This window comes from Sphaerodactylus townsendi, linkage group LG07, assembly GCF_021028975.2.
Source record: "Sphaerodactylus townsendi isolate TG3544 linkage group LG07, MPM_Stown_v2.3, whole genome shotgun sequence".
NCBI lineage: Eukaryota > Metazoa > Chordata > Lepidosauria > Squamata > Sphaerodactylidae > Sphaerodactylus > Sphaerodactylus townsendi.
This window is the reverse complement of record NC_059431.1, coordinates 94,980,834-95,007,675: the sequence shown is the minus strand read 5'-3', so window position 1 is coordinate 95,007,675 and position 26,842 is coordinate 94,980,834. Positions and strand designations below refer to the sequence as shown.

Below are 26,842 nucleotides of genomic sequence, written 5' to 3'. Positions count from 1 at the left end.
AGGAGCGCAGGGGCGGCTGGCGGGGAGGGGAGGGGACGCAGCCCGGACCTCCGTTCCAGCCACGGCCAGACCTGGAGACAGATCTTGTGCCCCCCCCCCCACTCCAAAAATGTTGGTCTCTCTTCCTCCCGTCGCCTGATCAGACACCTCAGGGCCCCTTTCTTGGAAAGAACCTGCTTTGCGCAAGGGCACCCCTCCAAATAAAACGGGGAGGGGGTGGTGTGTGTGCGTGTGTTTCAGCGCTGAATTGCCTGTTGCAATGGGGATCGTGGCCGGTTCCGCGACACACCTACACGGTGCCCACGAGTGCGCCAGGAGGAGGCCCTTGTGGCGCGCAACCCACGGGGGCTTCCAGGCGCAAACATCTATCTGGCGAGCGGTGGGGGCGATCCATGCGCTCCTGCGCGGAGGGAGGGGGCCGGGTGTTGGGAGCGAGGGGAGGAGGGGGGAGCTTGTGCTTTCGGAGCTCTTCGGAAATGGGAGGTGGCCACGGCGGCCGGCGGCGGCGGCGGCGGGCAGGCACGGGCGGCGGCGGCGCCTGAAGCCGAGGGGGGGTGCAGCGGGGGTGGAGGCCGCCGGCGACTGCGAGGGCAGCCTGCTCTCCCGCCCCCTCCTCCGCCCCCTCCTCCGCGTCGCCAAAGGAAGAAGAGGGCGGAGGGAAGCGAGGGGGGGCCGCTGCCGGCGCCGCTCCAGCTGGCCGGCCGAGTCTCCTCCGCGCTCCTCCGCCTCCATTCCCCCCTTCATTCGACCTCCCCTCCGGAGCGCGGTAAGTGCCTGCTGTCCCCGGGCGCCCCCCGGCTCTCTGCCGCCACCCCCGCCTCCGTCTTGAATGGGGGGGGGGGGCTCGGCCAGCCATTCTCTTGAGATCGAGATTTGGAGCCGGGGGTGGGCGGGAGGAAAGTTCGGGGGGGGGGGGTCTGAAAGCCGATTAACCCTTTTTGCATCGGGAAGGAGACTGGCTCTTTCCCCACTCGCACCTCTGCAGAAGAGGATCCGCGCCTGAGGATAGGCAGGATCAACTCCGGGGGGTCCGAGAGACCGACCCCGCTCCGATCCCCCTCCCCTCTAAGCGGAGCCTCAGGTCTGTGCTCCCCACCCCTCCCCCGGCTTCGTTCGGCCTCTCCACCGAGCAGCCGTCCTCCCCAATGGAGCCCCATAAGCTCGGCTGCTCCGTCAGGCCCCAGAGAGCTCAGGATTCCGTCGAAGCGGGAAGCCGCCTTTCCAGAAGGCCCTCCCTGGAGGGTGGGAAGGGGTTCCGATGGCTCGAGGGGCACGGGGAGGGGGACATCCCGTGAGCCCCGCACCGTGACATGGTGGACGCGGTGACTGATGTGATAGAAGTGAGCACAGTTTCGTCCAATGCAGCCGGCCAGATCCTCCCATGCAGAGTTCCTCCGCGTCTGAAGCTAGATGAAATCGGTGTGCTGAAGCTGGAGTTTCTCCGCATAGGATCGCAGTGAATGCACATTCGGGAGGGTGCTTCTCCCTCGGAGACGAATGAGAGCCTGGGGGGCTCGTTTCTTAGAATATGGCTTGTTTCCTGGCATAGACCATCACGGGTTCCCAGGCAATTGTTAAAGTCCAGTGCTGCCCCCCCCCCCCCCCCACGTCATTCCTCTTTCTGGGTCCACTGGTAACCCTACAAAATAAAAACCTCCTCCATTTTGCATCCTTTTGCACACACAATATAGTTTACAGATATCCTTTTGGTCATAGGTGTCAAACTCACAGCCCTCCAGATGTTATGGACTACAGTTCCCATAATCCCCTCCCAGCATGATGTTGGCAGGGGATGATGGGAACTGTAGTCCATAACATCTGGAGTGCCGCGAGTTTGACACCTGTGCTTTTGGTCATCCTTACAACAGCCGTCTGAAATAGGCCACATTGATTGCAGACACAGTGCAAATGGGCTGGGGCAAATAGTGGTTGATTGTATTTAGGATGTTTATATGCCATTAAAGGTTTTGTATTTGTATTTGTTGTATTTAGGATGTTTTTCATCCAGTGCTTCTTTCAAGGCTCTTAGGTGGCCTATGTTGTTCTGTCTGACTCCATTTTATCCTCACAATAGCCCTGTGAGGTAGGTTAGGCTGAGAGAGAAGCTGATCCAGAGTTATTATGTGGGCTTCTGTGGCTGAGTGGGGATTTGAACATGTGCCTCCCAGATCCTAGTCTGTTGCTGTAACCACTACACCTGTGTAAAGTCACCTGCTGAGTTGCTTGCTCCAATTAGATTTTAGTGGTGGATTTCCTGGCTTAGGACTCTCAGATCCGTAGGACTCTCAGATCCTAAGCCTGTTGCTCTAACCACTGCACCTGTGTAAAGCGACCTGGTGAGTTCCTAGCTCCAGTGGGATTCCAGTGGTGGATTTCCTGGTTTAGGACTCTCACTCCAAGAGCTCGCTCAGATGATGGGTTCCATTCTTTGACGCAGGAACACTACAGAATCTTAGGGAAGGCATTTCTCACCTTCACACAAACCCACGCAAGATATCTTCTTGTCTTGCCAGGCCGCATAATCCCAGAAATGTCTTCGCTCAGCTGAGATTCTTCATATCTTTTATTTTGTGAAAAAATAGTCTTGACAACTATGGCTGCGGAAGAAGGGAGGGGAAAAGCTTCTCTACTAGGTCACTGTCTCTGTCAGTGTGTGTGTGTGTGTGTGTGTGTGTGTGTGTAATGCCATTATGCTCTGTAATATAAATGTATATGTGTGTGTAATAAAATGTATATGTATTTACAGTGTATACCTAGCAAAAGAAAATGGCTCTCTTCCTCCTCCTGTGCTGTTTTTTAAGCTTTTTCTAATTGATTCTTTTGTGCCCCCCAATACAGGCTTCCAGGACTTTTTATTTACTTTGATATTTATGCCCACTTTTATTCCCTGTGGAGACCCAAAGAGGCTTAGCACATTCCCCCTTCCCTCTGTCCATGTTATCCTCATCACAACCATTCCGGTGAGGTTGGTTAGGCTGAGAGAGAAGGTTATTCAAGCTAGCTTTTATGGTAGAGGAGGGATTCGAACCTGGATCTCCCAGATCCTAGTGTGACACCCCACGTGCCATTATTTGTGAAGTCCCTGAAAAGAAAGGCTTAAAATGGAGACAGGGAGGGTAAGAACGACAGGGGAGCAGGGAAGGGATGGAGACCGGCCAAAACATTGTGGTGTCTTAGGTAGAAAGTCAGGTTAGCATCTCTGTACTGGTAACTATAACAACTACGTTCCTCTAACCATTACACCACACTACGTGCAGCGGAATGAGGTGGCAGGTTTCTAAGGTGGTAGAATGGGCTGTGCCACATCAAACTGTGAGGTGGTGGGAGGCAGTCACGTAATATGTTTCCATTAAAAAATAAAAGGAACACATTGTGGAGAAAGGGAGACACATGTTGTGCTAGTTTTCTGTTAGCAGGGTGTTACTGATGAGAGCGAACTGAGAAGAATGTAACCCCCTCCATAGCCTGAAATGGTATGGCTCATTCTACCACCTGAACTCCTCGCCAATACCTTCTGCTTCAGGTCTAGACCTTGGCCTAGGTAGATTGACACTAATGGTTGGAACTTTCGTTTTTAAATATTTTAACACAATGGATGGAAGAAGATGGCGGAAGAAAGGGTTCTCAAAGATTCACTGGGGGCTGGACAGGAATCAACGGGGCACAATTTGTGAGCCGCTAAGCCATACATGATCCCCCTATCAGGCATGCTGGGGGCCCCTCTTTGGAGTAGGCCTTGATAAACACAGTGTCTCCTAGGCAAGCTGCAAGATGTGCAGACCTAATCTAAAAGAAGTGGACCACCCGAAAACATGTCTTCTGTCTTCAAATGGAAGAGCAGTGGAACAAGTATTCAAGAAGTTTTTACTTTCTAATGGGGTCCCAGGTTTTCATACATTGTCTTCCTCTTCTCCCTTTTGTCCTCTTAGGGTGAGGGTGTGTAACTGGACCAGGGTCACCCAGTGAGTGCAGCAAGGGGATTCAAAGTTTTTAAAGAGCAATTTTTGTTTCCTGTAGCTTGCTTTTAGCCAGTGGGTTAGAGTTCCACAGGCTTGGAGGCTTCGTCACTCTGACGCCATTAATTCTTACTCAAGGTGCTTCTTAGGTAGAATGCAGTACACATGTCTTCTTGTCAGATGATGTTTGACATGCTCATATTGCTTGAACATCTTATGGATAACTAGAAAAAATGGGGAAGGGTTATTATCAGTGGTATCTTCGTATGTATCTGATCTCAGGTTCAAGACCTTTCATCTGTGGTGTAGAAGGTCTGAGGTACCTGAAATTTAGAAGGCCTCTGTCTGAGTCCACGTAAAGCCATTGACAATCTGAACTATATAGGGCAGTGATGGCAAACCTTTTTGAGGCCGAGTGCCCAAACTGCAACCCAAAACCCACTTATTTATCGCAAAGTGCCAACATGACAATTTAACCTGAATACTGAGGTTTTAGTTTAGAAAAAACGGTTGGCTCTGGGGTGTGCGTTACTCAGGAGTAAGCTTGGTGGTAGTCAGTGGCTTTGCTTTGAAGCAACCGTGCAACTCTTCGAACGGGTGAATCACAACCCTAGGAGGGTTTACTCAGAAGCAAGCCCCATTGCCAGCAACCGAGCTTACTCCCAGGTAAATGATCGCGCTTTAGTTCTTCGCATGAAAATCAGTGGGGTTTAACAGTGCTTAACAGGGTTACCTACACTGCTTCCCCAAAACTAGGTCTTCAGTTTAATGCTAATAATCAAGCCCAGCGGCCCAGGCCAGCCTAGATGTGGGGGGGGGGATTCCCCCTCCCCACATGATGAACTCTGTTTGTGAGTGCCCACAGAGAGGGCTCTGAGTGCCACCTCTGGCACTCGTGCCATAGGTTCGCCATCACTGATATAGGGCAGTGGTCTGTAAGTGTAAGGTTGACCTTTGTATAATGGATATTTGAAGAATAACTGTCAATAGTCTAGTTGGGGAACAGTATGTATGAGGCCTAAGCATAGGGTTTCCAACTCTGGATTGGGAAATTCCTGGAGTTGGGGGTAGTTCCTGAGGAGGGTTCCTGAGGTTTGAAGGGGGGGGGTACCTTTGTAGAGTATAATGTCATATAGTCTGCCCTCCAAAGCAGCAATTTTTTTTCCAAGGGAAGAGATTACTGTAATCTGGTGAATGATTGACATTCTGATAGATCTCCAAGCCACATCAGGAAGTTGGCAACTCTACCAAGTGATCACATCAGGACCATTTCCCTGGTCCACATTGCTTTCATGGGCGTATCACTCAAAGCAAGGCTGAGAAAAAAAACTGATCTAAAGGAAATGTATCCTTATTTTATTGTGGCCTAGCTTGGTTTCCTGTTGAATACTGAAGTTCGGTAAAATTTGTTACTATGTACATTCTCCTTGGATTTGCTGTATTGTAGTAGGCCCATTTTGATTTGGTGTTCACTCTCAAGAGGCTGAATTAGGAATAGGTTTTGAAAGATTTGCTCACCTTTTATTCTCTTGAGACCAACGTTAGGGGGAAATATTGTTGTGGAGCGACTACTACTTCTTCATCATCTTCTTCAATTACTTCATGGTGTCACCTCGCTTATCTTCTGACTAAAGATACCTCTCATGTTTCCTCCAGTTTTCCTTTGCAACAGGGGAATTGGATGGGGACTTCTCAACCACCCTTCCCTTTTAAGTTGCCAAAATCTATTATTGTGTGCCTTCACTGTTGGAATGAAGATCGCAATCGTGACAGTGTTATTTATTTATTTGTTGGCATTAAAAAAAACCCTCTTGCTTTATTATCCCCAAATGGTGTCTTACAAAGCGACATTAAAATCACAGTATTGAAAATTAATGACCATGACATAAAACCATTAGGGGGGAAAAAAACCTTGGTAAAAACATCGTAAATTCGGTTAGAAAATGGTGGCAATAAATTTCATTGTATTTATTACGCTGTCTTTGCCCTTCTAACAAGGAATTCAGGATTATGTGCATGGCATTATTCCATTTTATCTTCACAACATCCCTCCAGGATAGGTTAGGGCCAGTAAAGGTAACAGAGGACAAAGTCACCCACTAGGGATTTGATCCTCAGCTCAGCCCAATTTACAGTTTTTAAAATAAGCCTAAATGGGGGGTGGTGGTGGTGGAATATGGTGTGAGTACTTAGAACAGAGTCCTACTAGGGGTAGTGGTATCATTTATTCACAGAGTGGAGAGAAGACGTTGGAATGGAGGTTTTAATGGAGTGTGTAGGATTGCCAGAACCAGGTTGGGATTTGGAGATGAAGCCTAAAGCGAACAGGGGCCTCAGTGGGGTATAACGCCAGAGTCCTCCCTCCATTTTCTCCAGGGGAATATATCTAGTCTGGCAATGAACTGTAATTCCAGGGGATCCCCATGTCCCACCTGGAGGCTGGTATCCATAGGAGAGCTAGAGCTGAATGGGGGTACCTTCCATAGAAGGGAAGGGCAAAGTTCACCAACCTGGCCTCGTTTCACTGAGCCTGGTTTGCTTTGTCGGTGGGTTTGCGCCTTGCGATTGAGTGGGCTTGAACTTCCAGTGTACAAATCAACATACAGAAGGTAACAGAGCATGGAAGTGGCTCTGCCTGTACACCCATGTACAAATGTTTTGTCAGGTACATCAGTCGAACTTGGGGTATAGTTAGAGGGCAGTGGATCCCACAGCCTTCGGAAACAACATAGGCCTGGGTTGGCCAGCACCTGAGTAAGAGAGTGCCTGGCAATCCCTAGGGCTGCTCCTTCCTTCATGCAAGGGACTCTCATCCCTTCCTGGGCCCTGCTCCTGCTGCTAATCAGGCCCCAGACTGGCTGGGGCCACCCAGCAGGGTTTCAAGTCATTTCCTGTGCCAGTGAGAGATGGCAGCGAGCTCAGCCCCCTATGGGGTGTCCATGAATTCATTATGCTGCCTAAAGTGGCTGTTTGGGTAGCGTGGCTGGAGAACCATTTTGCCATGAGCCATTTTGAGTCCTTTGTAAAGAACAAGAAGATGCATAAGCAACATAAATGACTGTCCTTGCAGCCTCTTGAGAATCCGTGGCTGTTTGAACACACAGACATGACTTACACTGACTTATCCTGAATTGGTGCCTTGGTCCAGCAAAGTCAGCACTGTTTACTCAGACCAGCTGCAGGCCTCCAGGGCCTCGGGTTAAGTTTGTTCACATCACTTCCTACCTGATCTTTTTTGATTGGAGAAGCTGCAGATTGAACCTTGAGCCTTTTGCATGCCAAGCAAGTATGCCACAGTCTCCTCCCCTCTTTCACTGTGTTTTTCCCTCAGGTGGATGGGTCAGAACTGAGAGCAGCCAGGTGCCCATTTAGTTCCTTAAGGGTCCTTAAGAACCGTTGGTGAGCTCTCTGGCCAACCCCCCACCAAACACACATACACCAGATCCCCCCAAGCCAGAATTGCTTTATCAGGTCGTATCTCCCAAAGGCCAATACATGAATTTTGATTTAAATTTCACAAATGGCAGGTCTGGACAACTAGTTACACAATTAGTTAGGACAAATACAGCCTGCTATCCCATGTAGGGAGGTTCACCAGGCCTTGTATAAAGTGCGTGTTTTTTCTTCCTGCCTGAGTTGTCAAAAACCAGGGAGGGGTGGATCAGGATTGTTACTTGTCAGTTGTGCTGCCTTGATCTGTGGTAAACTTGAGGTCACTTTTGGATTCTCTTGGCTGCTCTTCACTTCCCAGTATCTTCTTACTACTTGTAATGGTGGTGATCCTCACATTCAGAATTAGTGACCTTCAGCCCATGGGTTGGAACCATCAAGTGGGTCATGGGGTGATTCCCCACTGCAGAGTCGACCTAGGTTCGACACAGTTCCTTTAACTGGTACTGCCCTAGGGTCGACTCTCGTCACTCCCCACAGCAACTGACAGTTAAACTGGAACCGAGCTCAGAGGACTGGATCATCTTCGGTACCTCTTTCGTTCCTCGTTTCTGATTGGCTCTTGTTTTATGGCGGGAAACATGAGCGTGCATCCTTTTAAAAAGTTTCTATACGTCGCAGCTACGTAGAATTGGTGCCAAAACATCGCATCATTGTAGCTTCAAAAATAGCAGTTAACATTTTTAAAAGGCACGCTTTTCTTGCCATGACTCTGTGCATGCCCAAAACACAGCTCTTGATTGGCTGAATGGGAGAGTCACCATGGACGATTCCCCACTGTCTAGCTTCCAAGGGCGATTCCGCATACAAGTAAAATAGGTTTGACCCAGTTTCCTGAGAAGGGTACTAACCTAGGTCGAAGCCATTGTTGTTCCCCACTGCAACCAGCTTGATCCTAGCTTGGAGGGTAGAATCATCCTGTGCCTCCTCGCCGCACCGTTCCGATTGGCTACTGTTCTACGGCCATGTTCCATCTATCCCCACACATGTTATTTAAAAAACTGCCACAGGAATGGAGGGGCGAAGGTGGCGTTTTTTGATTGGCCAGCTGTGCGCATGCCTGAAACACTCAGCTGTGATTGGCTGAATGGGGGACTCCTGGCACCAGAGATTCCGCACTTTACTGGAATTGAGCTGAGTTCGAACGTGGTTCCCTGAAAAAGTAGTAGTTCCCAACTGGAGTCGGAAATTTGACCATTACACGGGGCAAAGCTGGTACAAAACCACATCGATCCCAGTGGTTGTGCGGAGCACCTAGGTCAAACGCACCTCGAACTTAGGTCGATAACGCAAGTGCGGAATCCACCAACTGAGTTTGACCTAGATTCGGGGAAAAAGCTGTACCTCAGAACTGGAATCAGAAATTCCAGTTCTGAGGGGGGCAGAACTGAAATGAACCCAGGTCGAACTCAGCAGCAGTGGGGAGTTGCTGGGACGAACCTAGGTCGAACCTAGGTCTGCCAGTGGGGAATCACCCATGGTGAAGTAGTCACTTGGTACTGAAGAGAATTCCTCCATTTCTCTGTCCTTGGCTTGTTCTTCACTACAGTACTTCTCCTGGCATTCAACTTATGTTCCCGGTCCTTGGCTTTCTTGGTCTGTTACCCACAATCCAAGTGGGGTCATAAGTATGGCTCCTGTTCTTCCTAGCATGTGACACTGATGTCACATGACTTCCAGTGGGTACTATGTTTGGAAAGGCTGAAGACCTCAATTGTAAATTACATCTAAAGAAGCTGGGTGGGGGGTCTAAATTATTAGGCATTCTGAATCTCCTTCCCACAATCGTAGTGGTATTCTCCCAGATGGATTTACCTCTAGTACCTGAGCCTCCTGTGGGAAATTGAACTTTGGGATGGTTTGTGAAGGACAGCAGTAGGAACATTCAGTATTCCTTGAACACGTGGCCAACATTATTTGTGGTCAGAATGGGCTCTGATAGGTATGAATCTCTATCCTGTCGTGGAATCTTAGCCCAGTCACTTCCTCTCAATCTATCCTACCTCATAAGCTTGTTAGGATAAAAAGGAAGAGAGGAGGAGGAGGATGTAAACTGCCTTGGGAGAAAGGTGGGGCATAAATGAAATCAATAAATAAAATGTGTGTTCAGTAAAATATTTGCTTCAGTCATGCTACTTCTAAGATCCAGTGTGAATGTGCTGGCATAGTCATGCGGCCAGTCACAGCAGCGCAGGAGCCATCTTTGGCTCTTCTGAACACTGTTCCCCAATGTGGCACCTTTCCCATGTTTCAGAAAAATTGGCAATGACTTTGCCCTGAGAGGCATGAGGGTGGCAAGTTCTTCCCACCTTGAAACAGTCACTGCTGGAGGAACTGATTAGCTGTGAATATCCCTAAGGTGCAAATTTCCCGCCAGAGATGAAAGTAAGTGTGGCTGTTCTGGTTGATGGTATTTGTGAATCACGATTTAAATCACTAGTCAGTAAGACTTGATTTAAATAATGCTTTTTGCGTAAAGACTCATTCTTGCTGGTATCACTTTAACATTTACAACCAGATGAAGGTTTCATTTTTTGAAAAATAACTTTCCAGATGAGTTTTGCAGTTTATATCAGAAAATATTGATTTGGTTAAACTATTTGAAATACATGGATAAGTAATTATGAAATTATTGCTGGGTGAACTGTCTCCAGTTTAATAGGTTCATGGTTAGACAACTTTTCTGCTGTACTTTATTGAAAGGAGAAAAATAATCATTACCTTAATAACAATTGAAATAGTTTTATTTAATCAAAACAATAACATTATAGCATATGTATTCTTGTATTTGCTTAAACATGCATGTTTGTTAATTCATGTGGTTAAACAAAATATCTTTTAAAAAACCTAGACCCGTGATGGTGAACCTATGGCATTCCAGATGCCAATTGGCCATGCTGGCAGGGGCTGATGGGAATTGTAGTTCATGAACATCTGGAGTGCCATAGGTTCGCCATCACTAGACTATCAGCCAGGTCTACACATGAAAAACATCAAATACTGTCTTCTGTATCTCACTCATCTTTATCTTCTTGTTTGTTCATAATCTGGAAAAGAAAAAGAAGCTTTCCTGGTTTATCAGTTCCCAGATGGTTTCTCAGTTTGGAATGAATGAGTCTGGAGGAAGAGAATATTCCTTCTAGGCCAGCAGAAGAAATTATTGCTGTTAAAAGTAAAATCATTACTTCAACATTCTTTAAATCCAAATGCTTAAATAACCTCCACCAGTTCAGTGGTGTGACTTTCTATCAGCCATCATCAGCAAACTTATATTTCTTAAATGGTCCCCCTTTACCTCTGGAGTTTATTATAGCTGGCAGCGCAACATCACAGATGGATGATTTCTGGTTGCCCATGTCATAGCTAACTCCCCTTCTTTTGCACTTAAGATTTTACATGGGTACTGGATATTGACAATATTTGCAAGAAAATGAGCTGGAGACATTGCTTGTCCTATTTGTTTTTTGATGCTTGTAATTTAATTCTGTCATTGTGCAATCTGTTTTTAAGGGCTCACTCAGTTCCTTCCAAATTTCAACTGTCGGCAATAAAACTATTTTTATGCATTTTGTTTAAAGCTTCAGAAATGGAGTGCAAGATTCTCAGCATATCATCAACATTTCTCTTTAGCCCAGTGTTGAGGATTTTGGCTGTAACCATACTGCCTATTTTCTCTCAATTTTGTTCACAAACTGTCATCAGAATAGGCCAGTTCTTGATACACTGCTCAAAACAGTCCACTACAGAATTGTATCTAACATCTTGTGGGAGTGCAAGCTTGGTTCCACCCATTCCTTTCAGAACTGCTGCTGCAAAATGATTGTTAGGGAAGTGTTTAGCAATTTCAACGACATTTGCCTTTATTTCTGGGACACTGAAGTCTTTGGCTAGGAGGTGCAGCAAATCAGCACCGCAGCAGTATGTTATTAGCTTTGCATTCTCTTCATGCTCTTCTAAATTTCTTCTCATCTTGGATACATTCGCAGCATTGTCTGTGACTAAACTGTGTACTAGACATTTGAATTTTTGTTCAAATGTTATTATAGTCTTTGCTGCCACTTTTGTATGTATTTTGCTGTTTGTGCATTTCCTGACATATCAGTTGTTTCTACAAAAAATACAAGACCTTCTGTTGTTATCCAAGCACATACAACAGGATCATTATGGACCTGACTTCACCCATCAAGACTTAAGTTAATTTTACTCTCCAGACCTGTTGCACATTGCTCCATTTCTCTGTCATACACTTTATCCAGAAGTTTCCCTGCAACGTCTGCTCTGCTGAGTGGACTGTATCCTGGCGTCAATGACTGAACCATATTAATGAAGTGTGGATCTTCAATCAGATAGAAGAAGAGTTTGTTGTATAAACAAACTGGGCAATTTTTTCAATTACCTCTTTTTCTAATCTGCCGGTTTTTATCACAAACTAATCTATGGTGTTTCCTGGATTTTTTCAGGTGATATACTGTGGATATGTGATGTATTTGATGAAACATCATCCTAGACAAATAATTCTGAAACTGTAGAACAGTAGGAAGGTGATCTCGAAGATGGATAGTTGCCAGAATCCTTTAGACTGATGATGGATTCCCCTAAACAAAAAAGTAAATGATGTTACTTTATTATTGGTATCATTTCAGCTTATTTAGGATTACTCATTGTGTTCATTGCCACACGGTACTGCCCCCAAAAAGAATATTTGCTTGTTTCAGCTCTTTATTTCTTCATAACATTAAAATGACAGTAACATGTAGTGATAATAACCAATATATTTTTGCTCACATATGACAATTCCTCAAGGGAATTGTTAAGAAATCTGATGAAATCAAAACATTTACCAACCAGAAGATCCTGCCTCTTCAAACATCTTCCTTTTGTCATCTTTATCAAAGCACTTTATTCGAGGCACTAGGCCTTGCATTTCTTTGTTGCAGTGTTTGCATTTTGCCTGCATGCCTACCTTACCCATGGCTAGAGGGACTTCATTAAAATATTCCCAAACTGGGCCTCTTTTATGGCTTGCTGCTGTTACAGGTTTTCTCATTCCAGGAGAGAACAATATATTAAACCTCAGTGCATACAAAGATCCCATTCTTGTGAAGTATTCTACTCAAAAGGTTTCACTTCCACGTTTGCTGCTTGTCCCTCCCTCCACACACTGAGCTTCTTGTGCAGATCTATAAATGTGGCACTTAAGAGCTAAGGGGTTGACTCTGTGTACGTAACTTTGCAAAGAAACAATAGGGCTTAGGTCTTTTTTCTCAGCTCTGTTAATTTTATAACAGTCTTGCTGTGAAGAAACATGTTATCACTGCAGCCACAGTTTTGAGAAATGCAAAGCCAAGCATCTGTTATAATCTCGATTGAAAAATTGCCCAAGACAATCTTACAGAAACCTCTGGAAGAGCATCATGCATAGGTGTCTTGCAGCTCTCCAGATGTTATGGACTACAGTTCCCATCATCCCCTGCCAGCATCATGCTGGCAGGGGATGATGAGAACCGTAGTCCATAACATCTGGAGGGGCGTGAGTTTGACACCTGTGGACTAATGGAATTCATTTACCCAGAAATGTAAGCATTGCATGAATATACAGCCTCATGCTACATAATTAAAAACAGTTCTATTTACATTTATTACCCACTCTATACCACAGTCTCAGGGCAGGTTACAATAAAACATTCAGCATTAAAGTCATGACAGTAAAAAACAATAAAGCCCCATTCTAAAAACCCCATTAAAAAAAAACACAGTAAAACCCCATTCTAAAAACCCCATTTAAAAAACCTATAAAACCCCATTCTAGAAACACAGTAAAACCCCATTCTAAAAACCTAGACACAATCTAAAATCTCTCACACTACCCACCAAAAAAGGGAGGGATATAAGGATGTCCCGATGGTTCTCTAGCCTCGTGGGGTGTGTGTGTGTGTGTTAACCAAATGCCCTGGTGAAGAGGACGGTCTCGCTGAAACTTCAAGAAAGTAGGTGACCAGTGAACCGGGGGGTGGGGGGCATTCCACAGTGTAGGAGCCACTGTGGTGAAACTAATCCTTGTTTCATGATGAATAATGTTTGGACTATAATGTATCATAAATAGAAAACTATATTTAGATGGATTTTTCCTCCAAAAAGCATTTCATTAAAAAATTAATTTGAATAAAAATCCAATTTAAATTTTAAAAATCAATTTTTTATTTTTAAAAAAGTCATTGATTTTTACCCACCCAGCTCTGCACGTGCCACGATCTGTGCACCACTGCGTTAGGGTGTCAGTCTAGGATCTGATAAACCCTGGTTCAAATCCTCATTCTGCCCTGTCAGCTTGCTGAGTAACCTTGCAGTACTTAACAGTCTCTCTGCCTAATCTGCCCCACAGAGTTTTTACGCAGATAAAACGGAGAACCATGTATGATTCTCGGAGCTCCTTGGGGGAAGGGAGGGATAAAAATGTGCTTGATCACATCCTAATGCAGAGGTAGCAACTACAGACTTTAGTGTTTTGAGCACTGACTGAAGCTTCCCTGCTTACGTTGTTGCCATACTATATGCATTTATGTTGCAGTGCGTACCATTTTGTCGAAAGATGAATCTACACCTGTATATTACTTAATACTGAATGCCAAATGGCTTACCTTGCATCTGAACATGTGACCTGGTGGTACAGCAAAGCGCTGTATCTGAGAATATAGGAGGGGGTGTGAAATCTACCTTAGGCAATTTATCTGTGTTGGCTGATTCATATCAAATGCAGATGCCCCATTCCACTCCTGGACTTCTCTTCCCTCCTGCCCCCCTCCCCCCCATTACTAGCCTAAGGCCTATCAGTGACTTCTGTGCAGCTGCCCATGGGTAATGGGGGTTGGCTGTAAAGAAGTTTTGCTGAGTTACAGGAGGACTAGTTGTTGGATTTTTTCCATTAGAGCCATTGCACAAGAAATCATCAAGCTTTCAAATGTGAGGGCTTCCAAGGGCTCCAGTGAGTGGGACTGATTTGTGTCTCCTTGAGCCCAGGCTATCCTGAGGTGGTCAGATCCCAGAAGCTCTTAGCAGGGCCGATTCTGGAAGTATTTGGAAGAGAAACCGTGAAGGAATACCAAGGCCACTATGCAAAGCAAGGCACTGGCAAGATACCTCTTTTAGTCTCTTGCCTTGAAGATCTTCTGGGTTGCCATAAATCAACTGTGACGTGATAGTGTCTTATTTACACAGATGTATATTGTACATGCTGCCATATAGGAAGATATATTTATTTTATTTTAAAAATTTTTATACCCTTCCTATATGCCATATCTCCAGGTGGCTACAGTATTAAAACATCCTCATACATAAAATTTGTCTCTTAAAAATACTGCAACATACAAAAGTTAAAATGTCAACCCTAGCCCTCATCCCCACCCCAACTAGCAGCATCATATAGGGGGCATTCTGGCAGACTAACCAAATGCCTGTGTGAAGAGGAAAGTCTTTGCCAGGTGCCTAAACCTATAGCAGGTAGGCATCCAGCAAACCTCTGAGGAGTTTATTCAGAGGAAGCCTTCCCATGCACCCCTGCTTCCTGTATCTCCAGGTAGGGGAGGGGAGTACCACAAGGAAAACCTCCTGTGACTTCAGTGCCCAGGCAGGTAGGCAAGGCCCAAGCCATTGAGGGCTTTGAACATTAATATCAGCACCTTGAATTGGGGCCGGAAGCAAATCGGGAGCCAGTGGGGCTGAGAGACTTCTGAAGTCGGTGAGGCTGAGAGACTTCTGAAGGAACTGTGACTAGTCCAAGGTCACCCAATAGGAATGTAGGCATGCAGAAGCAAATCCAGTTCAGCAGATAAAGAGTCCGCCTCTCATATGGAAGAGTGGGGAATCAAACCTGGTTCTTCAGGTTAGAGCCCACCTGTTCATAGCCATTATGCCACTCTGGTATAGGGAGAAATAGCAGGATAAAGTATAAGAGATGTCCTTTCTGCACCCATGATACCGACTGTGAAGCATCTTCAGTGGCATGACCATTTTCAAATGCAAACTTGAAAAAATGAGGAAGAAGCATTCTGACGTTTGAAGACTGTAGATGACGGCCAACATGGGACATTTGCTGTGGGCAGCAGTAACACAATAGGAAATTTTGAGGGGAGTGACACTGGTGTTGAGAAAGTCTGAAACTGTCAGGGTTCTGCTGGGGAAGGTGGAGCATAGCACCTGTTGATTCAACCGAGTTCCTCTAATCACAGGGTCTGGCCCCAGATCTTTCAACCAGATTCATTCTTAATGGCGCAGTGCGATGGCTGTGAAGGAAGCTGGGTGTGATTGCAGGGTCCACATGGAGTGGACCAATATACGCCATGTCAAGGGCATCCCCCAATAGAGAAGGGGACGGTTTTGTCAGTGTGCCTGACATTGACCCCCAGCCATACAAGACAGCACTTCCCGTCAACTGCATAACACAAGCAGTAGTGTTGTTTTTCTTCCATGTTGCATGAGCTGTAACTGGCAGTCTATGAAATTCATCCGACAACAATGCATCCCAATTGAAACGGGCCTGGATGCCCCAGAAATCTGCAGAGACGAATCCTTGCATGTGGTAGCATAGTTTCCGTTCACTTTCACAGTCGTGCATTTTAAATGTTGGGGGCTCTAAAATGTTTTGCCCTTTATCAACATTTGTATGTTTCATTTATTTCCTTCATCTATACCCTGGTTTTTCCTTCCCAATGAAGACCCGAAGCTGTTTACATTGTTTTCTCTCCTTGGTTTTATCCTCACAACTTTGTGCGATGGGTTAAGCTGGGAATGTGTGACCACCCCAAGGTCCCCCAGCAAACGTCCATGGAAGAGTGTAAGGTTTTAAAACTGGTTCTTCCACATCCTAGTCCAACATTCTAACCATTGCACTACCTTGATCTCATTAACATCATTCGATAATATGATTGCTGCAGGAGCAATCACTTCAAGTTTTGTGATGGAATCATGATTTATAGAGCACTTATAAAAAGATGAGTAGCACAGTTGTGAATTAGGCACGTTTTTAAAATAGCAGGTCTACTCTTTCCACAGAAACACAACCGAGGGGATTATATATCACAGTTAGTGAAACCTGGGGTCCCATAGTTAGAAATAACCAACAAGAAACACCGCAATAGTAGAAAACAGCTGTGACATAAGAAATGGTAGTGTGCCATACCAATAATTGATTTTATGTTCTTATTTTCATTTTTATCAGTTCTGTAAGCTACCTAGAGCTTTGGAAAAGAGAGTTGTAAATAAGTGGACCAGCTTTAACATTATTGTGATTTGTTGGGGTTTTTATATATTCATGGAATTTTCAGTGGGGCTGGGGTGTAGTAGGGGAAATCTATAATCCTCCTGCAAATGCTTTTGGTCCTCTTGTTTTTTCCTCATTGCCCAAACTTTCTCTTTTAGAAATCTCCAGGAATCCATAAAGTAACCGGACAAAGTCCTTGCTGCCTCCTGCTGCTCCATTCCCAAAGAACGGCATTTGTGTGATTCCTCAAGGCCTCCATACCTCAGGTCTTCCACAGTACAAGCAGCCTGAGGGGAAGGCATAAAAGTTAATGTTTTCATCCACCCGGACAAAGGAGAATGGGGATCCTACACCCAAAAGAATGAAGACTCGACAGAACAAAGACTCTGTAAGTGACAGATGAGGGTTGGACAGATGGGAAAATGGCAGAGGGCTGAGATAATATTCCCCACAACCTACACCTAAGCTTGTGAAACAGATGACCAATGAGTAGGCTTCCTTATCCTGAGGCAGGCTATCCAAGATCTCAAACAGAAAAGGGTTTTTCCCAGTGCCTGTTTTCTGAGACCCTTTAACTGGGTATTCCAGGAATTGAACTGGGTCCTTCTATATGTAAGGCAAGTGAGCCATCTCCCACCATTTGCCTTCCCTTCTTCCCTCAAGAAGTTTAAGGAACCCTGCATGGGGAACTGTCCTTATCATCTTCACAACCATACTGGGAAGTAGCTTGAACTGAAAGAGTGTGACCCAGCTTTACCAAGTGTGGCTGATCAGGAACTTGAGAACTGATCTTCCTGAACCAAATCAGATGTGAGGTGTTTGGTGGCTTATCCCTTCTGAGGAAACATGTGAATTGGGGCAGTGAAAGGTGATCAGAGCCACACAGGACAGGCGCCAGCCTCAGAGTCGTAGGAAGGAGTTTCTAAAGCAGCTGAAACCCTTGTCTATGTGTTTGTCCCTCACCCCAGATGTCAATGCGGAGTGGTCGGAAGAAGGAGACTCCGGGGCCCCGAGAGGAGCTCAGGACAAGGGGCCGGGCTTCTCCAGGTGGTGTCAGCACCTCTAGCAGTGATGGCAAAGCAGAGAAATCTCGGCAAACCACCAAGGTAGGTCACTATCTTGCCTTTTGTTTGATATTTTATCCTGGTGGTATTCTACTTGTTTTCTGTGCTCCCACTGGATTTGATTGCATGCCATGCATAAGTCAACACATACTTACTAAGAGCAGCATTAAATGTTTATCAGTTCCTGTCTTCACATAAAAACCAGCGATCTAAATGGGGGTACAAATTTCTGCCTAGAAATATTTGGATGATGTGAAAATTAACATTTTTTGCTCTCCTCTTCAACAACATTCCCCCCGTAATCCTCTGCTGTTTCTTCCTACCTGTTTTTTTTTCCTGGGATATCCCAGGAAATGACCTCATAGCACTATGCAGCCAATCAGATTTGTCTGTGGGGCAGCCTTACTGAGGGCAAGTGAGGGCAGCTGAGGGTGGGAACAAATGTGAACGATTAAGTGAACAATTGCCTTTGCCTGGAGGGGAAGCATTTTTAGGCCCTCTCAAAAATATTTTTCCAAAACGGGAACGGTTTTGCTTCAGGCTTAATCTGACTTGTGCATTGTGTTACATCACCCCCTTTGCAGCTAGAAAGAGGTGGAAAGTGGGAGGGATTTAAGCCCTTGGGAACATAACCCTTTTCTCTCTTGCAGAAGGGCCGCGTGGAGGAATCAATGGCCCCCAAAGGAAACAAGCAGGGCCGACCGGAGGAGATTTCAGAAAGCGAAGGAGAGGACACCAATGCCCCAAAGAAAACTAAAACAGAGGTGGGTTCTCTACGAACGTGCTCCCTCTCATTCTGAAGGCCCCACATACTACCCCTGTTGTCAACTATGCACTGTTGTGGTTGTGCCTTCCTGTCCTTAGTTTCTTCAACCCACATCTCCCCTAGGCTCTTTCAAGCTAGCTTTCTGCTTGTGATTCCAGACTCTACCATATTCTCTTTGAGCCTTGCATGAGCAACATCCCTATTGTTCTCCCTATGGACCCCAGGGACTGGGAATGGCCCGTAGCTCAGTGGCAGAGTCCCCGCTACACAGGCAGAAAGTCCCAGGTAGCCTCCTTGGTATCTGCTTTAAAGGGTTTCTGGATAAGTATTGGGAAAAACCAGAGAGCCGCTGCTAGTCAGACAATACCAGCTGACGTGGACCAGTGGTCTGTCTCAAGATAAGGCAAAGACTCTCCCTGGTAGGAGCCTCTTCTCATGTGTCCCCACTCGGTGTCTGTCTCTTTCCAATCCAGGAGCTGCCACGGCCTCAGTCTCCTTCTGACGTCGACAGCCTAGATGGCCACAGCTTCAACGACGAGACGAGCAGCGACCCTCGTGACATTGACCAGGATAATCGGAGCACTTCTCCCAGCGTCTACAGCCCCGGCAGTGTGGAGAATGATTCAGATTCCTCCTCTGTGCTGTCCCAGGGACCATCCCGCCCTTATCATCACCCTCCCCTCTTTCCCCAGAGCCCCTCCCCAGCCCCCCTGACTGAGGGCCTACCTCGTCCACCTGAACCAAACTTCGGTTTAGCAGGGGAGGTTCATCCTCAAGGCCCTGCAGGCAGCTATCAGTCCCAACTAGAAGCCCAGGCCTCCAGGATTTTCCAGGCCCAGGCGCCACCTGCTGCCATTCCCTCCACCAACTCTTCCTCCTCTCCTTCTTCCTCCTCTTCCTCCTCCTCCAGCACCCACGTTCCTCTCTACCCGAGTGCTAACGTCGTCCAGATGGGTCCCAAGGCTGCCAGTGCAGGATCAGCCATCCTGGCCCCGGGGGGTCGCGAGCCGTCCCTCAGTTCCAAGCACAACCCACCTCCAACAACACCCATTTCCCTTGCCTCAGTGGCAGGGGGCGTGCCCCCTCAGAAAACACCCCCCAACAACCCCCCCTCAGCACCCCCTTCTTCCGCCGCTGCTTTCCCTCATGTCTTAGCTAACTTGCCACCCCCACCTGCACTGCGCCCTCTGAACAACATGGCTGCCACTTCCAGCTCCCCAGGAATGGCGGGGCAAGCATTGAGTGGTCACCTCCCATCGCCCCATGGCATGGGACAGGATAAATCCCCCGCCCCTTCACGCTACCCCTACGCTCCCCCTCCACCGCCCCAGTCCAGCTCTTCTGCCCAGTACCCCCTCCCTCCGCCCTCCCAGGCACTGCCTAGCTACAGCTCCTCGTACGGCCACTCATTCCCCCCACCCAGCAGCCTCTCCGTTTCCAGCCAGCCACCCAAATACACCCAGCCCTCCATGCCCTCGCAGCCCGTGTGGAGTCAAGGCCCACCACCATACAGCCGCCCGCTGGGGAACGCTGGCACCCACCCTCCCTCCTCCTTCCCTGGCCAGGCCGCCCATCACCAGCAACAGCAGCCACACCATCACAACCATGGCAGCGGGGCGGGGTTGTCTCCTGCAGGAGCCGCTCCGTCCCAGGCATCCGGAGGATACCCCCATCCTCTGGAGCCAGGCCCCCATCATCCTTCCCATGCTGCATATGGGCTCCGTCTCTACCCACCTCACAGCCATGCCACATACAGTCAGGCCCCCTCTGCATCTTCTTCTTCTTCCTCCTCCTCTTCCTCTTCCTCTTCCTCCTCCTCTTCCTCCTCCTCCTCCTCCTCCTCCTCTTCCTCCCAGGGGACATATCCTGGAGTCTGCAGCCACCCCCAAGGGCAGAACGCTGGCACCTATGCCTTCCCTCCCCCGCCTCCCCCTTCACCGGCACATGGGGCTGGGGCCCCAGTGACCTCTGCCTCTGTCACTCTTTCCACTGTCATAACCACCATGGCCTCCTCTTCAACAGCTCCCTACAAGACGGTGTCGCCTCCGGTGGCCCCCCCTCCTGTGGCCCCCTACGGAAAGCGAACGGCGTCGCCATCTCCCACCTTCCAGCCCCCTGCACCCTACAAGCCGGGTTCTCCTCCTTCATCCTCCGCTTCCTCTTTCCGTGCAGCCACCCCACCGGGGTACAGGCTGGCCTCTTCTCCAGCGGCCGGCGGCTACAAGGCCACCTCACCAGCTCCTATTGCCCCTCCGGCCCCTGCAAGCCTGCCTGCTCCACCCCCGCCCTTGCCCCCCTTGCCTCTCAGCGCTGCCCAGATCAAACAAGAGCCTTCGGAGGACTACGAGCCCCCAGAGAGCCCGATGCCCCCCATACGGAGTCCCTCACCAGCCCCCAAAGTGGTGGATGTACCAAGTCATGCCAGCCAGTCAGCCAGGTAAGAGAGAATGACAGGGCAGGGAATGTGACTGAGAAGGCAGAAAAGAATGGTGATTGGATCAAGCCCGCAAAACTTGGCTACCCACCAAACCAAACTCAGTTTACCCGCTGCGTACCGTGACTTGCCAGGTTCATTTTTTTGCAGCACCAGGCAGGTAACAGGGTTGCCACCCTACCTGTCTGATGAGATGCACCCTCCTCCGTGTGCCAAATTGTCTAGGCCAGGAGTGTCCAACTCTGGTGCTTCAGATGTTCATGGACTACAATTCCCATTAGCCAATTGGCCATGCCAGCAGGGGCTGATGGGAATTGTAGTCCATGAACATCTGAAGCGCCAGAGTTGGACACCCTTTGCTATGCCTAGGTTAATTCAGAAGAGCTTTTGTGTGAGCTCATAAAATGGAAGGATCCAGCTCCAAGGCCAGAGAGCTTCCTGATGATTCCCCCACTAGTTGCCACTTCTGTACCCCCCAGCCCGTTTTCCATTGATGCTTCCTGCATTATGCAGCAACCAAGAATGCCAAAAGTATAACATGAGGACAGAGAGCCTCAGCTTGCCGTGCCTTTTGGAATAGCTCCATACTTCTCTTCATGTTACTTGAAACTTTTGTCGACCTGTTTGCTGACTTTAAAAAGGATGGCGGGGAGGGGGGGGGGGAGGTTATCCTGCCTGAATGGATCTCTAGGCTGCACATATGGTACAGTTCAGTGAGAGTACCCGCAGGATGAGATATTGAGTGAAAATTTCGACTTCCTGAAAAATCTTAGCTTTAATATATATTTTAAAATCATAGTCCCCTTGGTGGCGAAGATGTGCTTGAGGAGCAAAGGCCGTCATAGTAAGAGGGCTTAAGGCGATGTTGTATCGCAGGAGGCACAGGGCACCCAGACTCTAATAAAAAATATTACTCCAGCATATTTAAAGCCTGTCAACGGCACTTAATATTGATAAAACAATATTCATAAATGGTTTCATAAAATGTAAGAATTGGTGCCTTGTGCTTACCAGTTATCTCAATGTCTGGAAGCTGGGAATCAGCAAGAATGTCCTTCTTACAGAGGGATGTAGTGGCTAAAGTATCATACTGTGCTTCCCCAAAAATAAGACATGTTAATTTTTGCACCAAAAATACATTAGGGCTTATTTTCAGGGTAGGGCTTATATTTGGGAAAATATGGTACCTTCACAGTTCATTAAGGCGGGTTCTCAGCAACCCATTGCTTGTGTGACACAAGCTGCATCCTCATTGGCAGGGAGCACAGGGCATTGTCTGCGATTGTGATCTGTAACTACTGGTAGGGCTTATTTTTGGAGGAAGACTTATATTTTAAGCCTCCTCCAAAAATCATGGTAGGGCTTATTTTCGGGGTGGGGCTTATTTTCAGGGAAACATGGTAGTAGGTCATAGGATGACCACTCACTCAACCATGGAAGCCTCCCAGGTGATCTCAGGCCTGTCACTCTTTCACAGCCTAACTTATCCCCACAAGATTGTTGTTGTGAGGATTAAGGGGAGAGCAGAACTATAAAAGATTGCTCTGATCAGGGAGCAAAGCAGGATGGAAATAAAAACAAATGAATGAATAAATGAACAAAACCAAGCATTGAAGTAGAATTTTGCCTGAATGAGTTTCCTTCCTTCTCTGTAAGTAAAAGGGACTAGGCACTTGCTTTGGACTTAATAAAAACTTCAGGGAAGGTCTCGAGGTTCCCTGAGCTGGTTAAAGCTACAGGAATCTCCCTGTGCTATCAGTCTGTAAGTGTGGGGGTAACTCTGGAGAAATCTTGGAAACAAGAAGACTTGCTGCAGAAAATTTCTGGAAGATCACAAGGGCTGGTCTTTTGTACCAAGTGTAACTTTCCCCCTGTCCCATGATTGGGAAAACAGCATAAACTATGCAAAATAAGTACTGATTTGCTCGATTCGTGTAATTCATACAGACGACGGAATGTTGCTAGAGTAGAACTTTTGACTTTTGTTTTTGTGCAGAGTATACCCTGCTCAATTCTCTGGGAGGTCGGGTGCCCAAGGATTGGGCCTTGTTATTGGCGGGTACAACTGCACGTAAAACCTAGTCCTCTGAAGGCACATTTCTCCACAGGCCTCATCCCTTCTGGTCCTCTCCCTTTTCCACCTCATTCAAATGCTGATGCCTTCACTCCTCCTTTCACAGGTTCAACAAACACCTGGATCGTGGCTTCAACTCCTGCTCACGGACAGATCTATACTTTGTGCCCCTGGATGGCTCAAAACTGGCCAAGAAACGGGCGGACCTGGTGGAGAAGGTGCGCAGAGAGGCAGAACAGAAGGCCCGGGAAGAGAAGGAGAGAGAGAGAGAGCGGGAACGGGAGAAGGAGAGGGAGAGGGAGAAGGAGAGGGAGCTGGAAAGGAGTGTGGTAAGTACTCAAGTTTTGAGAGTGGTAAGTACCCAAGTTTTGAGTCACCATAGCCCAGGGGCAGACCACACACAGAAGAACATGTTTTCAATTCCTGGCGTCTTCGTTGAAAAGGATTTCAGGATAGCTTAACCGGGAAGGACCTGCAGCACAGGTCTCGAGAGACCAGGATTCCGACTCTTGTGTATACGTATCACCCTTATATCAAAAAGCCAAGGACTGACCCCCCCACCCCAATGTGGACACAAAATATCTGCACAGTGAGACCCCTCACGCCTACTGTTTAGAGTCATGTGATGAAGTATGCAAAAATATTTTTTTAACAATGGATCGGTAGGAGGGGTAGTGACTTCCAAAAACTAGAGTTTGAGCAGCATTTTGGGTTGCTGTAGCAACCTGCCATGGTCCTGACATTGCAACAGTGACCATAAACACCAGGAGGAGGAAGCGGTGGTCAAATGGAAGGGAGGCAGAATTAGCGTCTGTGCCGTTAGGGGGAGTGGAGTTGAGGAGAGAGAAGAGGCCAAGTCCTTGCTAGCTCCCTTCTTGCAGATTTTACTCGCAGGCTATGTCTCTCACTGCTGGAACCTCCCCCGCTGAGCATACTCTTCCCAATCTCTTGCAGAAAGTGGCCCAAGAGGGCCGGCCAGTGGAATGCCCATCTCTTGGCCCCATCGCACACCGCCCATCTTTTGAGCAAGGCAGCGCAGTGGCTACTGTCCCACCTTACTTGGGTCCTGACACTCCAGCCCTCCGTACCCTCAGTGAATACGCACGGCCTCACGTCATGTCTCCAAGCAACCGCAACCACCCCTTCTACGTGCCGCTGGGGGCGGTTGACCCAGCACTGCTGGGTTACAACGTGCCAGCCATCTACAGCAGCGATCCAGCCACGCGGGAAAGAGAGCTGCGAGAACGGGAGGTCCGTGAGCGAGACCTCAGGGACCGTGACCTGCGCGAGCGCCTTAAGCCCGGCTTCGAAGTCAAGCCTGCTGAGTTGGATCAGCTCCATGCTGTGCCCAGCGCCGCCATGGATCCCTTTCCACGACACGGGGGGCTGGCTCTGCAGGCAGGCCCAGGCCTGCATCCTGCTTTCCCCTTCCACCCAGGGCTGGGCCACCTGGAGAGGGAGCGGCTAGCACTGGCAGCTGGGCCGGCCCTGCGCCCCGACATGTCTTATGCTGAGCGATTAGCTGCCGAGAGGCAACACGCCGAAAGGGTGGCTGCCCTGAGCAACGACCCCCTGGCCCGACTGCAGATGCTCAACGTGACTCCCCATCACCACCAGCACTCCCACATCCACTCCCACCTCCACCTCCACCAGCAGGATGCCATCCACGCAGGTACGGCTTTGCACACAGTCATGTCCATTTTGGCTCAAGCAGATCAACAGATTTAGAGCAAGTTCTCACCTGTTTCTTGGCTGTATCACTTCAGGGAGCCAGGAAAGGTGGAGTGGGTTCTCACCTGCCGAATATTGTACAATTTTTTTCCCCAGAAAATATTTTAAAAGGATGTCAGTGGAGAATGGGACCATTCTGGCTGTCTCTGTGTTACTTAGATCTCTCCATGCAGAATTTTGTGTGTGTGTGTGTGTGTGTGTGTATGAAGTCATATGACTGCCTTGACTGTTCCACCTCAGTGCAAACCAGGCCTCCGCAATCAGACTAAGCCTGGCCTTGTCAGTCGGTTCACATATTTCAAATGGGCTCAGGATCGCATGTACAAAATCGTGTGATTGGAGGAAACTCTCTGTCTCACTGCCTCCCTCCCTTTCCTGATGCTGGGGAGCTTTTGACCAGGGGTACATTCTGCATTTCAGTAGTCAAAATAGTGCTCCAGTATCACCCTGGTTTCATGCCCAGATCCTAGAGATTGAATGCAGATCAAACCAGACTTTTAAGCCTTTTTTGCTCATCTTGCACCGTTAATTTGCTTCTCTTGATCAAAATTCTCAAGAGTTCTAATCATAAGAATCGGTCCTGCCATTGGCAGTGGCTGGAGAACAAGTGCTCCCCATGAGGGGGAGGGGCCATGTTTTGGTGGCCGTGCATTTGCTTTGCATGCAGGAGGTCCCAGGTTTAATCCCCAGCATCTCCAGGGAAGAGATGTGAGCCAGTGATAGAGCCACTTTTATCCATTCTGGCCTCCCAAACCATTCCCCTCTCCTGGATTTTTCCCCTTCCTTCCCGTATTAAAAGAAGGATTGGGAAGTTTTTAACCAGGCAGGGGGGAGTTATGAATTGGACAAATGGCGCCCGAATGTGATAATTTTAATGGATATAGAATTATTTATTGGGAACACTGATTTTTGTATTGCTGGATTTTAATTGCTTATCGCCCTGAACCCAGCCTTGTGCTGGGAAAGGGCAGGATACCAAATCTAACAAAATAAAAATAAATAAAAGAGTAGACAACTGATCTTGATAGGCTAGTGCCCAGGTGTCAAACTCACGGCCCTCCAGATGTTATGGACTACAGTTCCCATTAACCCCTGCCAGCATCATGCTGGCAGGGGATGATGGGAACTGTAGTCCATAACATCTGGAGGGCCGTGAGTTTGACACCTATGGGCTAGTGACTTGACTCAGTATAAGGCCACTTCATGGGTTCATATAGTTTGTGTGAGTGCCAGACTCCAAGGTAAAAATGCAGCCCCCTATAGCCAAGCTAACCATCATCTTGTCTAATTTCTGCAGCTTCAGCCTCTGTCCACCCTCTAATTGATCCACTGGCTTCTGGGTCACATCTCACCCGGATCCCCTACCCTGCTGGGACCATCCCCAACCCACTTCTCCCACACCCACTCCATGAAAATGAAGTCCTGCGGCATCAGCTTTTTGGTAAGCACTTTTTTCAGAATTGGGAAAGGGAGATCGGCAGAGACGGTTGAGCGGGAGCATGCTGGTGGAGCAAGGCCACACATCTGTGCTCTGTCCCAGAAAAAGATGTCAGTGTGGTCAGCTGGGTTGCAGCAGCTGAGAAAATTATATGCTTCCACATTCGAATATAGCCCTGAATGAATATGAGAATTATCATCCATTTGTATGTCCTGCTTTGTCAAAATCATTATTTTGGGCTTTACTGAACATGGTACTTTGATCCAAGAGCATTTATAGTTCCTTGAGTGACTATCGTCAAACTTTCAGACGAGCAGGAGCAAGACTAGGTAGGCACTAGGACCCAGATGAAGCATTCTGCAACAAAGAAGGTCCAACATGCTGAGTTTTGTGATGGAGGAATAGGCAACCCATATTTTTTCTTGAGACAGATTATAGGGATGCCAACCTCCAGGTGGGAACTGGATCCCTTGGCATTACAGCTCATCTCCAGACTATAGAGATCAGTTCCCTTGAGAAAACTGATGCTTTGGAGGGTAGACGCTCTGGCATTATCCTCCCCAGGCTCCACTCCCAAATCTTTAGAAGCTTCCAAACCTGGATCTGACAACCCTAGCCTGATCTCTTGCAGGTGGGCAGTGGGGATCCAGCATCCTTTTCACACACACACATA

The 26,842-nt window shown here is 47.7% G+C and overlaps 1 protein-coding gene across 4 annotated transcripts in view; it reads left to right on the top strand.

Annotated features, from left to right (window-relative positions):
• ATN1 (atrophin 1) overlaps nucleotides 1–26,842 on the top strand; it is a 61,852-nt gene that overhangs the window by 31,189 nt on the left and 3,821 nt on the right. For 2 of the 4 annotated variants that reach the window (XM_048502875.1, XM_048502877.1), the window contains 7 exons: nucleotides 16,821–17,050; nucleotides 17,631–17,768; nucleotides 18,377–18,490; nucleotides 18,966–20,929; nucleotides 23,107–23,329; nucleotides 23,955–24,672; nucleotides 26,029–26,172. In XM_048502875.1, the coding sequence (XP_048358832.1) occupies nucleotides 16,973–17,050; nucleotides 17,631–17,768; nucleotides 18,377–18,490; nucleotides 18,966–20,929; nucleotides 23,107–23,329; nucleotides 23,955–24,672; nucleotides 26,029–26,172 (3,379 nt within the window). In that variant the 5' untranslated portion in view covers nucleotides 16,821–16,972. Of the gene's footprint in view, nucleotides 1–440; nucleotides 767–11,866; nucleotides 12,014–16,820; nucleotides 17,051–17,630; nucleotides 17,769–18,376; nucleotides 18,491–18,965; nucleotides 20,930–23,106; nucleotides 23,330–23,954; nucleotides 24,673–26,028; nucleotides 26,173–26,842 lie in introns of those variants that run through there. The other 2 variants (XM_048502876.1, XM_048502874.1) reach the window with 2 other exon arrangements.